This window comes from Microtus ochrogaster, chromosome 7 (assembly GCF_000317375.1).
Source record: "Microtus ochrogaster isolate Prairie Vole_2 chromosome 7, MicOch1.0, whole genome shotgun sequence".
NCBI lineage: Eukaryota > Metazoa > Chordata > Mammalia > Rodentia > Cricetidae > Microtus > Microtus ochrogaster.
The window spans coordinates 79,601,435-79,616,754 of record NC_022014.1 but is presented as its reverse complement, the minus strand read 5'-3'; the positions used below and the strand labels follow the sequence as shown (position 1 = coordinate 79,616,754).

Here is a 15,320-nt window from a genome sequence, read left to right as displayed (position 1 = left end):
CCGCCCCGCCGCCCGCGCCCGCCACGGACTCGGCCTCAGGGCCGTCCTCCGAATCCGGCCCCGAAGCGGGCTCGCAGCGCCTGCTGTTCTCTCACGACCTGGTGTCGGGCCGTTACCGCGGCTCCGTGCACTTCGGGCTGGTGCGCCTTATCCACGGCGAGGACTCGGACTCGGAGGGTGAGGAGGACGGCCGCGGCAGCTCGGGCTGCTCCGAGGCCGGGGGCGCGGGCCACGAGGAGGGCCGGGCCAGCCCGCTGCGGCGCGGCTACGTGCGCGTCCAGTGGTACCCGGAGGGCGTCAAGCAGCACGTAAAGGAGACCAAGGTGAGGCGGGCCGGAGCGGCCGGGAGGGCAGGCGGGGGAGCGCCGTCTCAGCACTCGGTGCACCGTCATCGCACCAGCCTGGGCGCGCACGCCGGCACGGTTCCCGGCTCGGGGCGCGGGGAGGGGCCTGGCGAGCGATGCTCGGCTGTGGTGTGGGCCTCGGGGTGATGGACGTACACGGGTGCCGGTGGGGACCGCCTCAGGCTCCGAGACGCTCTCGGCATTGCACTAGTGCGGCGTTTTGCTGACACCCTCCCTCTTGCCCCACCAAAAAACCCCCTCAGCTTCATGCTGCATTGTGCTTCCGGGAGGGAAGGCCGTGCCGGGGAAGGTTTGGCTGTGGGCATTCCAAAACAAAGATCGAGGTGAAAACCCAAGAAGTTGAGCAGATGCTGCCGGAATGCATGGTGGGGAAGCGGCCGGCGTCTTTTTTTTTAACCCCGCTACGCTACCTCCTTTGAATCGCTGCGGAGAACTTTGAGGGAAGCGATGAACAGTCCAGAGCCATGATATTCATAATGCTGGGGGAGATGTGGCAGCTGCAACTTGGTGTCTTTGGACTCCTTGGGGTGGGGTGTCCTTCCTGTGCAGCCGTGGGTAGAGGAGAGGAACCACCCTGGAGCTGGTAGGCACATATCACACTCTCCCACAGTGTTAGCCTGAGGCTGGCAAACGGGAGAGGTCTGTCATCATAAACCTTAAACCAAGGTTGGCCGGAGGAGGCCTGTTTTCCTGAGAGTAATTTTCTTCAGGGAGTCTCTCTCAAACACTTATCCCTCAGCTCTCCCTCTCCTGCCACATGAGGACACCTTTCTAAGCATGAATCAGGCTTGCCTCATTTTAGGTCCCCCGGAAGGTGAGAAGTCTGATTTTGGGGGGTGCTGTTAATTCACTCATTAATTTTTGGGCAGTGCTAAGGAGTGGACCCAGAAACTTGACCCGTGCTTTTCTGCAGAGCTACACCCTCGACCCATTTTACTTTATTTTGAGAGTAAATAATGCCAAGTTGCCCAGGCTGGCCTGGAAAATTGTGGTTTTCCCACCTCAACCTGTCCAGTATGGAGGATTAAAGAAGCCACACCACCAAACCCATCGTGGGAGGCTCTTTGGAAGTTCTAGAGCCGGGCGGTGGTGGCGCACGCCCTTAATCCCAGCATTTGGGAGGCCGAGGCAGGTGGATCTCTGAGTTCAGCGCCAGCCTGGTCTACAAGAGCTAGTTCCAGGACAGGCTCCAAAGCTACAAAAAAAGTAGTTAATCTAGGGATGGGTGTGGTGGCAGACACCTTTAATCCCCAGCATTCAGGAGGCCGAGGCAGAAGGATCTCTTGAGTTTGAGGCCAGCTTTAGACCGCCAGAGCTACAGAATGAGACCCCCGTCTCAAAAAACAAAAACAAAAAGTAAAAAGAAAAATCTGGGATTTTCCTACTTGGAGAAAAAGGCAACAGAAGAGTATGACTCCATGCCAGGCTAAGAAGGGAGGCATTGCGGAGACGTAGGACGGCAGGAGACCAGCGAGGACAAAGCCTGACTCCTGAGTTCTAGTTCTTGTACGGGAGTGATCGCTGATGCCAGCATCTCTTTTTCTTTAATGATTGTGCATCCCAAATCCACACACCTCAGCTTCTCCTCAGAAAAATGTAAATCAGGCCACAGCTCCTTGGTTCTTAAGAAAGCAGAGTTTGTTTGCAAAAATATTTGGAAAATAGTCCGTTTTGAAGCAGAATGGCTATTAAAAACGATCAGTGTTGTGTCGGGGAAAAGGAGTTGCTGCTTCCCTCTGTGGTGTGTTGCCAGTGGTTTCCTGGAAGTTTCAGAAATGCGTCTCCCAGCTTCTCTGGAGGTTTGTGACTCCAGCCCTAGCTCAGGGAGCTCGGCCTCGCTCTGCCCACCGGGCTCTGCCGTTGATCAGTCGTTTCCGTTCTTCATGGCTTCGGACCTGAGGAGCCTATTTTGGAGTTACATAGAAAAAACTTTCGGAGGGGGTGGGTTGAGACAGGGTTTTTCTACGTAACCCTAACCCTAACTGTCCTAGAACTAACTCTGTAGACCAAGCTGGCCTTGAGCTCACAGAGATCCCTCTGCCTCTGCCTCTGCCTGGGATTAAAGTACTGGGATTAAAGGTGTGTGTGCAACCCCGCCTGGCAACAGGAAACTTTAAAAGGCCTCTGTTTTGGTAGGTTTTGAAGATTCCCTCTTGTGACTTGGTTTGAGTGCATTGGAGCCCATCCTACAGCTCTGGGTGGTATTTCCTCTACTGTTGCAAATTTTGTAGCTTCCAACAAAGGGAGTCCAAGGAATGGTGGTCTGTGAGTATCCACTGCCGTGTAGGACCCCTTCTGTTGCTAAGGACTAGAGAACAGATGTTTGGGGGAGGGTAGCAGCTCTCTGTCCCCATAAGCTGCAGACACGGGTGACAGAAGTGGGTCCTGGGATCTTGCTGCACTTTGTAGGAACCTTGTCCTCCCCTCCCCCGTCTCATCCATTCTAACATCAGGATGACTGAAAAGAAAGGTTTCAGTGGTCAGTGTCTTGATTTCTGCTCGTCATGAATCTGGTTATGTTATTGGCAGAATAAAATGGCTGGATTTCTCTGTGTAGCCTTGGCTGTCCTGGAACTCACTATGTAGTCCAGGCTGGCCTCACATCAGATCTGCCTGACTCTGCCTCTCAAGTACTGGAATTAAAGATACACACTATATTCAGTCTTTTGTTTTTGGGTTTTTCGTTATCGGTTGGTTGGTTTTCAGAGACAAATTCTCTATGTAGCTCTGGCTGTCCTGGAACTCTAGATCAGATTGGCCTAGAACTTACTATTTAAATCAGGCTGGGCTCAAACTCACAGAGATCCACCTGCCTCTGCTTCCTGAATGCTGGGATTAAAAGCATGCGCCCCCGCTGCCCGGTTGTTTTTTTTAAGTGGATAGTTTCTGGAGTAGTTTTAACTGTGTCTGTTTGGAATATTCCTTATACCCTGGACAGTATTTTTGTAGTTCACATGTTTAGTAGGCTAATATGAATGAGACTTGATACTAATGTCCCTCCCCTGGGTCTCACCGTCACCCAGGCTGCTAAGACATTTTATTATAGCCATGTTGGCCAGTAACTCACCGTTCTGCCTCAGCTTTCTAAATAGCTGGGATTTCAGTGTGTTCTGCCATGCCTGACTTAATACCTCCCTCTCTTAAAAAGGATTTGTTTTTATTTTTAATTATGTGTAGGTATATATGTCTTTGTAGCGTTATGTTAACTCCCTAACATGGGTACTGGGAACTGAACTTGGGTCCTGGAAGAGCAGCAAACACTCTTAATTGCTGAGCCATCTCTCCAGCCCTAATACTTTTCTCTAAATGTAAGTTTCTAGTGAACATATTTAGAAAGAAAGATGACGAGATAGGCAAGCCCTCCTCTTCCTGTGTCCTCCATGTAAATGAGCAGCGACAATAAAGCTGCTTCCATGAAGCATGGAATTTGTGGTTGTGTTCCTGAAGTTCCTAGCAGCTTAGATTAAGCTTCTTTAGAACAGCCAGGTGGGTGGTGCACACCTTTGGTGCTAGCACACTCATCCGTGCACACCTTTAATCCTAGCCCTCTTCATCCAAGTTCCAGGCTAGCTTGCTTTACATAGTGAACTCACAACAGCCTGAACGACATAGTTCCAGAAAAGCCGGGCAGTTGTATTTCCTTTCATCCCAGCACTCGGGAGGCAGAGACAGGCGGATCTCCGTGAGTTCAAGGCCAGCCTGGTCTACAGAAGTTCCAGGACAGGCTCCAAAGCTACAGAGAAACCCTGTTTCGAAAAACAAAAGAACAAATACACACACACACACAAAAACCTCCACCTCCCCACCACCTGGAAACAGACTTAAAGAAGATAGCTAGAGTCTTCTCCCCAGCTTCCTGGCCAGTGCAGAACTTCCCTCCTATTCTCTGTGGGGGTTTGCCCTTTCCCATCACATCAGTGAGCACCCTTCTGAAGTAAAGCCAACAGCTGCCAGCCCCCCTTCAGGTCCTCCTCGCTGTCACCTGTGTGCTGGGACGGAGCAGGCCTAGGAAGAAAGAGCCCGACTGCTGTCAGTCAGCTCAAGATTCCTTCAGCTTTTCCCTTTCTCTTCCCTGTTCTCCTCCGCTCCTTGCTGCTTTCCCTCCCTCAGTAGGGTCTCATGTCACCATGTTAGCAGAGACCGACTTTGTACACTTCTCACTCTTCTCACTCCTCTGCCTCCCAAGTGCTGGGTGCTGGCAGGTGTGTGCCACCACACCCATTGTTGCTTTCCCACCTCTTATATATTGTCTTTTAAGTTGCCAAAACATTTAGTGTCTCCAAGATTTGAGACGTGGTGTCTCTAAGTTCAAGCTGCCTGCTATTACACTGCTTTTGTGAGGCTGTGTGTGGGGTGTGTACTCCCTGATGACAGGTCCCTCCGGAATTTGCTTTGCAGTTTATTTTTGGTTCCTACTCAGGCCAGCATTTCCATGGGGAAAGCTATTTAGGTGTAGCATCATAGCCCAAGAAGTTTGTCTCGCTTGTCCAGGTACGGAGGCCCACTAAAAGAAATTGTTCTTAGTGATGTAATAGGAAGGAGTTATGTAAGGTTAAAACAAAGGTGCAGGACTAAGTGCTTCTAAATTGCATTCTCTTCAGATAGGATCACAGCTTGGAGACTCTTAACAGCTGTCCTGTGAGTTTATTCTGTCCCTTGATTTTCCCTCTTCAAACTCCTTGGCCTTGAGGCCACAATTGTGTCTCCCTGCTAATTGCCTGACTCAAGGGCACTTTGACCAGAGAGGGCTGTGTGTTTGTATTTCAGTGGAAGACAAAACCCTTGGGTGTTCCTCTGGCTAGCACCTGCTCTGATTGACCTTGGCTAAGTCATTGCCTCATCTCTTTGGTGGAAAGTGAGATGATTCTCTAGCCTCTGAAATGAGCCTGCACTGGTGGAGTGCTCAGAAGCATAGCCTTGCTCGCCTGGGGCAAGCTTGATCCTATTCTGATACTGGGTGACCTCTCTGGGTCCCAGGGTAGTGCTAAAGAAGAGAGGCCCCTGGGAAGGCTTGTTTCAGTGGCATGGGATTCCTCATTCCTGTGTCATGAGTGACTGTGGTAAGTGACTTCAGGAGCCCTTTCCTTCAGTGCTCATGAAATCTCAACTTCGTGACTTTAGAAGAAATTTAGCTGGGCAGGTGGTGGCACATGCATTTAATCCCAGCCCTTGGGAGGCAGAAGCAGGCAGATCTCTGAGTTTGAGGTCAATCTAGTCTGCAGAGCTAGTGCCAGGGATGCATAAAGAAGCCCTGTCGTGAAAAACCAAAGGGGGGTGGGGGAGAAATTTAGTAATGCTCGATTGAAGTGGTACCTGCCTACTTCCAGGAGCAACCAGAACAGATCTGTGGGTATACAGATGACTGAATGCTTCTCCAAATCTGGAGGACAGCGTCATCATCATTTTTGTCAACAGCAGAGTAGGATTTTTTGAGGCATAGTCTCACTATGTAGACTGGAATTTATTTGTTTTTTTGGTTTTTTTTTTTTTTTGGTTTTTCTAGACAGGGTTTCTCTGCGGCTTTGGAGCCTGTCCTGGAACTAGCTCTGTAGACCAGGCTGGTCTCGAACTCACAGAGATCCTCCTGCCTCTGCCTCCCGAGTGCTGGGATTAAAGGCGTGCACCACCACCACCCGGCTGTAGACTGGAATTTAGTGTGTAAGTATGTAGACCAGCCTGGGCTCCGACTTACTGTGATCCACTGACTCTGCCTCCCAGGTGCGCTCCAACTTGACTGGAAGATCTCTTTGGAAGTTCCCAGAAGATAGGTGATAAGGATAAACCCCAGGGATTAGAAGGATCACAGCTCAGAACTGCCCTATTGTGCACCAGGCGCTCAGTGCTTTACACAGTGCTCACAGCACGGTCTAAATGAGATGCTGCTGCTGACTCAGGAGGGCTAAGTGCAGGGACCTGAAAACAGGCTGAAGGAAATGGCAGTGTGCTTACCTAAGACTATAAAGGTTTAGGATTCATCTACCCTGTGTACATACAGAAACCATAAACTGGGGTTGATACAGCCCTCCAGTTGCTGAATATGGAAAGCCTTAGTGGGATAGGGAGGGGCCCCAGGTAAACAAAGTAGGGTGTGCAACCCATATGCCACTGTGAGCACATGGCTCCTCTCATCTCTCAGTCATCCTCAGAACCACGAAAAATACTCTGTATTTCAGGGGAGCCCTTGAGTTCCCTAGAATGTTAAATGAATACAGCATTGGCCCGACTCAGTCCAGCACTGAGTACCTCCTAGAGCAAATGGGGGGGGGGACCCTCAGTAGTTGGCACCTCCTTATCCCCTGAAAACGATCAACAATGGGACTCCAACCTGACCTGCTGCCCCCTCTGTTGCTGCCACCCTCATCCTACTTCTGGGAATGCTGACTCAGGAATCAGGGCAGGAAGGATTCCTTGGAGAGGCAGAGGTCCCTATCACTTCCTTGCCTTCCTTCTGTCCTGTGTTCTGCTTTAGAGCATGGAAGGTGTTTCAGTGTTCCCTGCCGGGAGTAAAGGCATGTGCCATCCCTGCCTGGTACTAAACCCTGCTTTTATCTTTTTCATTTTCCTGTTTAATCAAGAACTCTGTCTTTTACTCTTTTACACAGTACTGGGCTTCATGGAATCCTCTAGAACCTCTTTGGGGCCCACATTTTTAAAAGGAATGCAGTTATCATGTTTAACTGAATGGCATGGGCACATGATCGGTGTCAGCTGTCCCTGCTGGTCCCCATAGTGGGAGTCAGGGCAATTGCTGTGGCTTCTCCCAGGACAGTAGGATCTGAACTCCTGTTTTGGTCCATGGAAACTTTGAGAGTCCCTGCCTGTGACTAGCCTGGCTTGGGGTGAGGTGGGACACTCTACGGTGGGAAAGCAGCACTTAGGAAGGGTTAGAGAGCCTTCCAGACGACGGGCTCTGTGCTTACTAGGAGCTCCTCCCCCAGGCCCTGCCTCCAGCTGGGTTCAGGAACAAGATTTCAGCACTGCAGGCCTGGAGCCTCTTTAGGACCCCCTGTATCTGACATCTCAGCCTGCTCCACGGGTCTGTTAGGTTAGGAACCACCTGATGTGGGACTCTAAGACAGGGAAGAGCCAAGGCTTACTGGAATTTTTTGTAGCTCAGAGTAAAATTGATTTACCTTCATTGCTGTCTGAGTTTGTCTATTCTAGGGTTTTACCCTCAGCTCAGAGAGACTGTGTTGAATGACCCTTTGGTCATGTGTGGCCCAGGTTGCCCAGAGTCCTAGACAAATTGTGCTATATTCTTCCAGGGGAGTATAATTCAAAGCAAGTTTCTCTGATTTAGTGGACCTCCTCCTACCTTTGGTCTTCCGTCTGGCCTCTCACACACAGTAGGCAAGTTCCTCACAAGGACCCAGTCAGCAGTAAATAGGGAATGGCTACCGTTTAGGGATTCAATCTGGTTGGTTATCTATATGACTGGGGCATTTTCGGGTGTTTTTTCTTTTGCCTGTTTGGAAGGACTGCAGCAGCAGCGTTTACTGTTCTGCAGCTGGGTCAAGGGACTGAGACACTTGCTGTGTCATTTTTTGGTTCAACCTGATAACGTGGCCACATCTGGGAAAGTCTGACTATGGCAATTTAAAGGTTTAAAAAATGAAGATACTGAGTCATTCTTGGGGGTTGGGGGAGAGCCAGTCAGTCAGCGCTAACCAACACCCAGAAAGATGAAAACACAGCTAGCACCGACAGATTTCCTGCAGGCTCCCTCAAAGAGAGCGTCCTTCATTTGCATACTGCAGCAAGAGCCTGGCTTCTGGCAGACTTTGTGCCTGTCTCATCTCTGAGCCTTTTGTGAGAGCCACTGCTGCGGTGTGCAGGCTTGCTGAAGCAGCAGCAGCCTTGATGGCTTTCTCCCCTGGTTCGACTGCTGGCCCCTGAAGGCCAGGTGGGACGCTTACAGGCACACCTATGCATCTCTCCTAGAGGACCAGGCTTGGCATATGTGCTGCTGGAAGCATCTCATATTTGTCTGCCTCTGCTTAATGACTTAAGGGACTTTAAGGGCACTGAAGGTTGATGACATCATCTTCTAGCCAGGGAGGAAAAGCTCTTCCTGCTTCTGGGGCATCCCAGTCCTTAATTTTTGCTGGTGGAATTGGTTGTCTCTCCCATCTCTCGAGACCTTCCATCTGGCTTATCACGCTGGATGTGATGGCTCCCCAGAGACCATAGGTGACTAGGGAGTTCCTGGTCACATTTGCTGTCTTAGTCATTATCCTCCTTTAGGCCTGTGAACTGTCCACACACAGCCCCCGACCTTGCCCTTGGAGCCTTCTGTGCGTTCTCATTGTATATGACTTTTCTTCGTCAACCTCTTTCTTCCTGGGTTTTGAATGCATCTGGTACCTGCCTGTGGATGAACGCCACATGGGCATCGCCTTCCTAGCTTCCTGCTGAAAAGCCCTGTCAAGCCATCTAGCACCTCAGACTTTGAGGGTGTGAAGTTTGTGATGTGACTGCCCTCTCCTCCCCCGAGTCTGTCTGAGGGATTAAAAACACCACCCCCCAACTTTTTAATATAAAAACATTTCAGACATCCAGAAGAGCTGAAAGACTAGACCACTGATTACTAATCGCCAGCCACCATGAGTCAGCAGCTGTTGTTACTCTGCCATCTGGCTTCATCTGTGTGTATGAAAATGTTTCCTTGGGAGCCACTCCTGAGTTAGGCACAGATACGGTGGCAGTGCACTCTCAGTGCTGAGGCTCACAACTTTTGGCACTGAGAACATTGCCACCAATAAAAAGTCCCCCTCAATCCCAGTTCTTTCCCTTTGCTGTCAGTGTCTCGTTGAGCTGTCCTTTGTTTTATGTGTTTGTGTTTCTTTTATTCCCTACTCCTTGTTTACTTGTAATTGAAGCCATAGCCTCGTGCATGCTAGGTGGGTCCTCTCGCTGTATCCTCTCGTGACTCTGATGCTGGCCTTGAACTGACTCCTGAATCTGCTGTAGTCCTTTGTCAGTTTTTGGAGCAGTTAATCCTACAGGCCTGCTCGCTCAGTTCTTCCCTACAGTTCCTTTCCTGGAACTCCCTCTCCGCCTCTCCCTGTCTCCAGGCTCTCCTCCAGCCCAGACACCTTCAGGGTGACCTGCAGGTGACTATGTACACTCCCAGACCAGCTTGTCCCTGTCTGAGGTGCCTGTCCTGCCTTCCCAGTTGTCTACAGCCAGTCTGACAGCTTTTCCCCAGTTCACAAGTGCCTCTAATGCCCGGGGCTCACTGGCATTTCTTCTTGAAGCAAGGATAGCAAAGGAGCTGTAGATGTGGATTCTGGGGAAACCCGAGGACCAGCGTTTACTCCTTCCAACTCATGAGAGAGTCTTCCAGTATTTGTCATTTATTTTCTCTCTCTCTCTCTCTCTCTCTCTCTCTCTCTCTCTCTCTCTCTCTTTTTGTGGTGCTGGGACTTGAACCTGGTGCCTTGTACAAACTGAGCACTCTGTTGCTGAGCTATCTCTGTAGATACCCGCCCATCTTCAGATGTCTCATATTTCTGGAGCTGTGGGCCCCTTACCTGCCCCTCATGCCAGCCCTTCTCTACTCTTGGTTGGCACATTGATCATGTCATTTGTTGCCCAAGCGGGGCTCCTTTGAAAGCACTGTGAAGAATTACTCCAGGACCAACCCACGTGAGTATCCTAATACTAGGAGCAGATTAGTCATAAGATGCCATATTGCAGTTTACTATTCTGGCTGCTTCCATCACAAGGCTTGCAGGCAGAGTACACGTTTAGAGGGCTAGGACAGAGCTTTCCAGAACAGGCTGGGTAAGAACTGAAGAGGTCACATTGGGGAAAGCCACCTGTTTGTCACTGGTCCGAGTCACCTTCTGGGCCTCTCAGCAGCACTGCTTAGAATGACCCGCACACACCTGGAATTTCTGTGCCTGTAGTAACTGAGGTCTTAGTAACTTGGGTCAAGCATGTGTGTTTCCTCCCTGATCAGTGTGACTCCTTTGTGGATGGCTCCGGTCTTGTGTGCAGCCGCACACACTCTGGGGGAGGAGTTTAAGAGCATAGCCTGCAGTTGTAGTGATTATGGCAGGCCTACTGCTTGGGAGAAGTTGGAAACTGTTAAATGGGTAGGACCACCACAGTTCTCAGGGTGGCAGTGGCGGAGGGCATGAGGGGAGCGAGCGTGAACATTGCCTAGGCTAGCTCTGCACAGATGCATCTGCCCACACAGGGCCCTCTCCTCTGTAGTCAGTCTTACCAGCTCCAGTGATGCTCCTGTTAGCTGGGCCTGCCCTGTGACTCACACTGGTGGCGTGTGGGTCCTTCAAAGCCCTGTGGGTTCCGAGGTTCACTTTTTGTTTTGTTTGTTTGTTTTGGTTTTTCAAGACAGGGTTTCTCTGTAGCTTTGGAGCCTGTCCTGAAACTCACTCTATAGACCAGGCTGGCCTCGAACTCAGAGATCCACCTGCCTCTGCCTCTGCCTCTGCCTCCTGAGTGCTGGGATTAAAGGTGTGTGCCACCACCACCCGGCATGTTAGAAGTTTTGGTCTCCGACTTCCTAAAAGTATCTCACAGACACTGGGACTGTATTTAGAGAACTGAGCTAGAGGTAGAATAGAAGGATAGGGGCTGAAGAGATGGCTCAGAGGTTAAGAGAACTGACTGCTGTTCCCGAGGTCCTGAGTTCAATTCCCAGCAACCACATGATGGCTCACACCCATCTATAATGAGATCTGATCTCCAGAACACTATATACATAATAAATAAATTTAAAAAGAAAAAGAATAGAAGGAGAGTGTGCTGCTAAGAGATGCTGGTTCTTTTAATTATTTCTTTATGTCTGTGTTTTGGTTGTATGCATGTCTGTGCACCACCTGTTTTCCTGGTACTCTGAGAGATTAGATCCTGGACCTGGAGATATGGACAGGAATCACACCAGGGCCCTCTTGAAAAGCAGAAGTTCTCTAAACCAAAGAGCCATCTCCAGCTCCTTGTTCAATTTTTGATTTTGGTTTTTTGGGACACTGTTTCTCTGTGAGACAGGATCTATCTGTGTGGCTTTGGAGACTAGCTCTGTAAGACCAGACTGGCCTTGAACTCAGAGATCAGCCTGCCTCTGCCTCCTCGCTATCCTGTTCACTTCCTTAAGCCTTCTTTCCCGAGCCCAAATGAACCATTTATAAATCAGGACAAGTCTCAGTCAATGTCGTGAGTCTAACCTGGAAGAAGTCAGGTTAAATCTGGGCAGTGTCCCCAAGCTCCCCAGTAGCTGCCCCTTAGAAGACTTTGCAGCATGTTTGCTTTGTGGCATGCAGGTCTCTGGGTGACAGATCCAAGGCAGACGAGCAGTAGATGACCTGGCAGTGGAGAGTGTGCAGACAGGAAACTTCTGCAGTGCAGATGAGCTGTCTTAGGGCATTTCACGGGCATGACTTTGCGTGCGCGCCAGGAATGGAGTGTTGAATATGCTGGATTTTAGAACAAAATGACCCCAACTGTGAACTAGCACCTTCATCAGAATCCAGAAAAGAGAGCCCGTGTTGACTTAAAATAGACTGGAAAGGCTTTCCAAGGTCAGCTTAACTGATGCTCTTTAACCTTAGGCCTAACTCCCCAGTGAGAACCTCAGACAGTGTTAAGCTTCGAATGAGAGTGAGCGGTGGGCGGAAAGGGAGAGCCATTGGAAGGTCTGTCAGATGGCATCCATGAAAGGCATCAGGGGAGTAACAGGTACCTGCCGGGCACACAGCCGAGGTTGGTGTGCTGGGAGATAGGGAACAGCAGAACAGTGGTCATAGTTATGCCAGGGTTTCAGAAGATCACGGGAGAGATGAGGCACTATTTTCTTCTGTTTTAATTATTGTAAAATATTGAAGTAACAATAGCATTGTGTGCCTTCCCAGAGTCACACAGATGGCACTGGCCATATCAGCCTTACTACCATCCTGCCAGGACCTGGTCTCCATCAAACTCCCTAAACCTCTCAAAGGTTTTTTAACTTTTAGAGAAACCTTTTATAAAAGTAGGTTTGATCCTGTGACTCCAGCTCCAAGGGGATTTAATTCCCTCTTCTGGTCTCTGGTCAGGTTCACTGTATGTTCACTGTAAACATACGGTTACCTACTGTGAGGTTCTGGAAGAGCAACAGGGAACAGGCTCTGCTGTGTATGTTCCTTCAGGAGAATAATGTGCACAGAAGACCAATGTGGGGAGATTCTGTTCTCTGTGTGTGCGTGTGTGTGCTTGGGTGTGCTGCATGTATGGGGAAGCTAGAGGTCAACATTGGGTGTTTTTCTTTATTTCTTTTCCCCACCTTTTAGTTTTTTTTTTTTTTTGAGACAAGGTTTCTCTGTGTAGCCCGCTGGCTTGGAACTTTCTATGTAGTAGACCAGGCCGGCCTCAAACGCAAAGAAATCCCCCTGCCTCTGCCTTTCAAGTACTGTAATTAAAAGTGTGCACCACGATGCCAGCATAATTTTATATGTTTATATTTTCAGTTTTTAAAATATTTATTTTATGTTGATGAGTGTTTTGCTTGTATGTCTATATACCATGTGTATGCCTGGTGCTGTAGATATCAGAAGACGACGTCAGATCCTCTGGGCTGGAGTTGTAGAAGGTTGTGAGCTGCCATGTGCATGCTTGTCTGTGTACCACGAGTGTGTCTGGAGTGTGCAGATATCAGAAGAGGACATCAGATGCTCTGTCTGGGCTGGAGTTGTAGAAGGTTGTGAGCTTATATTCATGCTTGGAATTAAACCCATGGCCTCAGAGCAGCCACCTCTCCACTCCTAAATCAAAGCCTTTTTAGGATAATATTCGTGTTTCAGATTTTAGAGCATTTCAAAGTTTTGGGTAAGGATGCCCAATCTGTACTCCCCCCAAAATCCAAGAACCCCCATAGACTGGGGTCTTCTGTAATGTAGTCACTTAGATAACTGCTGTTTTATATTTTGGTGAATGTTTATTTTAATCTTTTATAAGTATATACATATTTCTGTTTAGAAAAATCTGTCATGCTAACTCCTAGCACTTAGCAAAGCTGTGCAAAGGGATAAGGTTCCAAAGGACCTATTAGCACATGCTGAGAGGGGCCAAGTTTGCAGCACCTTATGCTTCTGTTCCAGCCTTGGAAACCTGGAAGTCACTTAGCCTCCTCACTGTTGATGAATGTTCTAGAGAGTATGGCCACTTGCACTGATGGTTTTGCTTTAGTGCAGTTTACCCCTACTGGATGATGTCGCAGACTAGCGTTCAGCTTCTGAAGTCACCCTCTACCCCTGTCAGGGTCCGACCTTGACCACTTGCAGGGATTCCCTTCATCTGTGCTCCTGCTGTAGGCCAGCATGTCGATGTGTTCTGAAGTATCTTGGTTTCTTCCCTTGTTTCTTTAGTAGGCATTTGTGGCATTCCTGCTCAAGTTCCCTTCTGAAGGGCTGTTGCAGTGTGCAGGACCTTTGCTCTAGTCGGGTGCAGTGGGTCCGTGTTTCTCAAGCGTGTAAACCCAGCACTTGACACAGGTTAGATGAAGTGACTGCGCTCTTTTTCAGGAGCCCCTTTGAGTCTTTCTTTTTCCATAGTGCTCCTGAGATGGAGGTTCATAACAAAGGGTATGTGTGTCAGAAAGTCTTTCTGTTTCAAAAAAAGTAATGTTGTATGTGTGTAACTGTGTGGTGTGTGCCTGAATGAGGTCAGGAGCATGTACATGTAGAATCGAAGGTCATCTTATGTCTTCATCTTCAAATCATTTTCTGCCTTATGTTCCAGACAGGTTTCTGACTGATTGAACTAGGTTGATCTTGTGAGCGGTGGAATGTGAACTCCAGTTCCCATGCTTGTTTGGTAGGCACACTACTGATAGAGCCGCCCACCCAGTCCTAGAAAAGCATCTTGATGGTTCTGCTGATGCATGCAGTGCCCCTAGAGAGGCGCTGACTCTGGTCTGTCTCCTCGGGCCTGTTCTGACGGTTTTACAGTTTAAAGAAGGGGGCAACTTTATTACGTTCTCACATTATACCTTTTCCTTAAAGATTTATTTATTTAGTGTACACTGGGGCTTTTGCCTGCATGTATGCTTATATGAGGGTGTCAGCTCCTGGCACTGGAGTTACAGACAGTTGTGAGCTGCCATGTGGGTACTGAGAATTGAACCCAGGTCCTTTGGAAGAGCAACCAGTGCTCTTAAACCACTGAGCCATCTCTCCAGCCCCAAATTATACTTTTTTTTTAAACTTCTTTATCTTGATTTGCTTAGGATAAGTTCCCCCATTTAATTACTGGGTACATCTAAAAACCTTTGGTTCATTTTAGCTGTCTTCTCATCAGGTAGTGTCTGTTTACAGTGCATCTCAAAATGCCTGTTGCCTAGCATGATGGTGAGGATTTGGGGTGACATGCCAGACCTAGAGGGCTGGGGTACAGTTGGTTAACTGTCTCCTGCACCCCAGTGCTGGGGCTGCCCTTCTCTGGGATAAACTGGTCTGTAGAATCTTGAGCTTAGGGGACAATCCAGCCCCCATGCATATGACTAGACCAGGGGTGTAGCGAGCCAGGAGGACATGTGCAGAGCTGTGATTGCCATGTCCGCAAATAAATAAATAACCTGGGAGTGAGGATTAGATAAGCTTACCTCTGAGGTGCTGAGCAGATAACCTGACCTTACGGGACAGCTAACTTTGCCTCTTCCCTACTGTTGTTAGAAGCCACTTAATACAATTGAAGTAGTTTGGGGGGGAGGGCACTGCTGCTAGTTTGCCCCTTAAAACTCTATTCGCTGAGCTGGAGCTCAGTCCCAGAGCCATCACATGCTAGCCAAGTGCTCCACCACTAGCCACAGCTGAAATTTGATAGTTTTTTCCGGTGGAAACCATCAAACTCTCTCCTCTAGTCTTTTTTTTTTTTTTTTTTTTTGTTTTTCGAGACAGGGTTTCTCTGTGGTTTTGGAGCCTGTCCTGGAACTAGCTCTTGTAGACCAGGCTGGTC

General features: G+C 49.1%; 1 protein-coding gene across 1 annotated transcript in view; it reads left to right on the top strand.

Annotated features, from left to right (window-relative positions):
• Positions 1–5: 5 nt before the first annotated feature.
• Ube2o (ubiquitin conjugating enzyme E2 O) overlaps positions 6–15,320 on the top strand; it is a gene marked incomplete at its 5' end in the record, with an annotated part of 43,147 nt that continues 27,832 nt past the window's right edge. The window contains one exon of the mRNA XM_005350774.2: positions 6–323. Within this exon, the coding sequence (XP_005350831.2) occupies positions 6–323 (318 nt within the window). The remainder of the gene's footprint in view (positions 324–15,320) is intronic.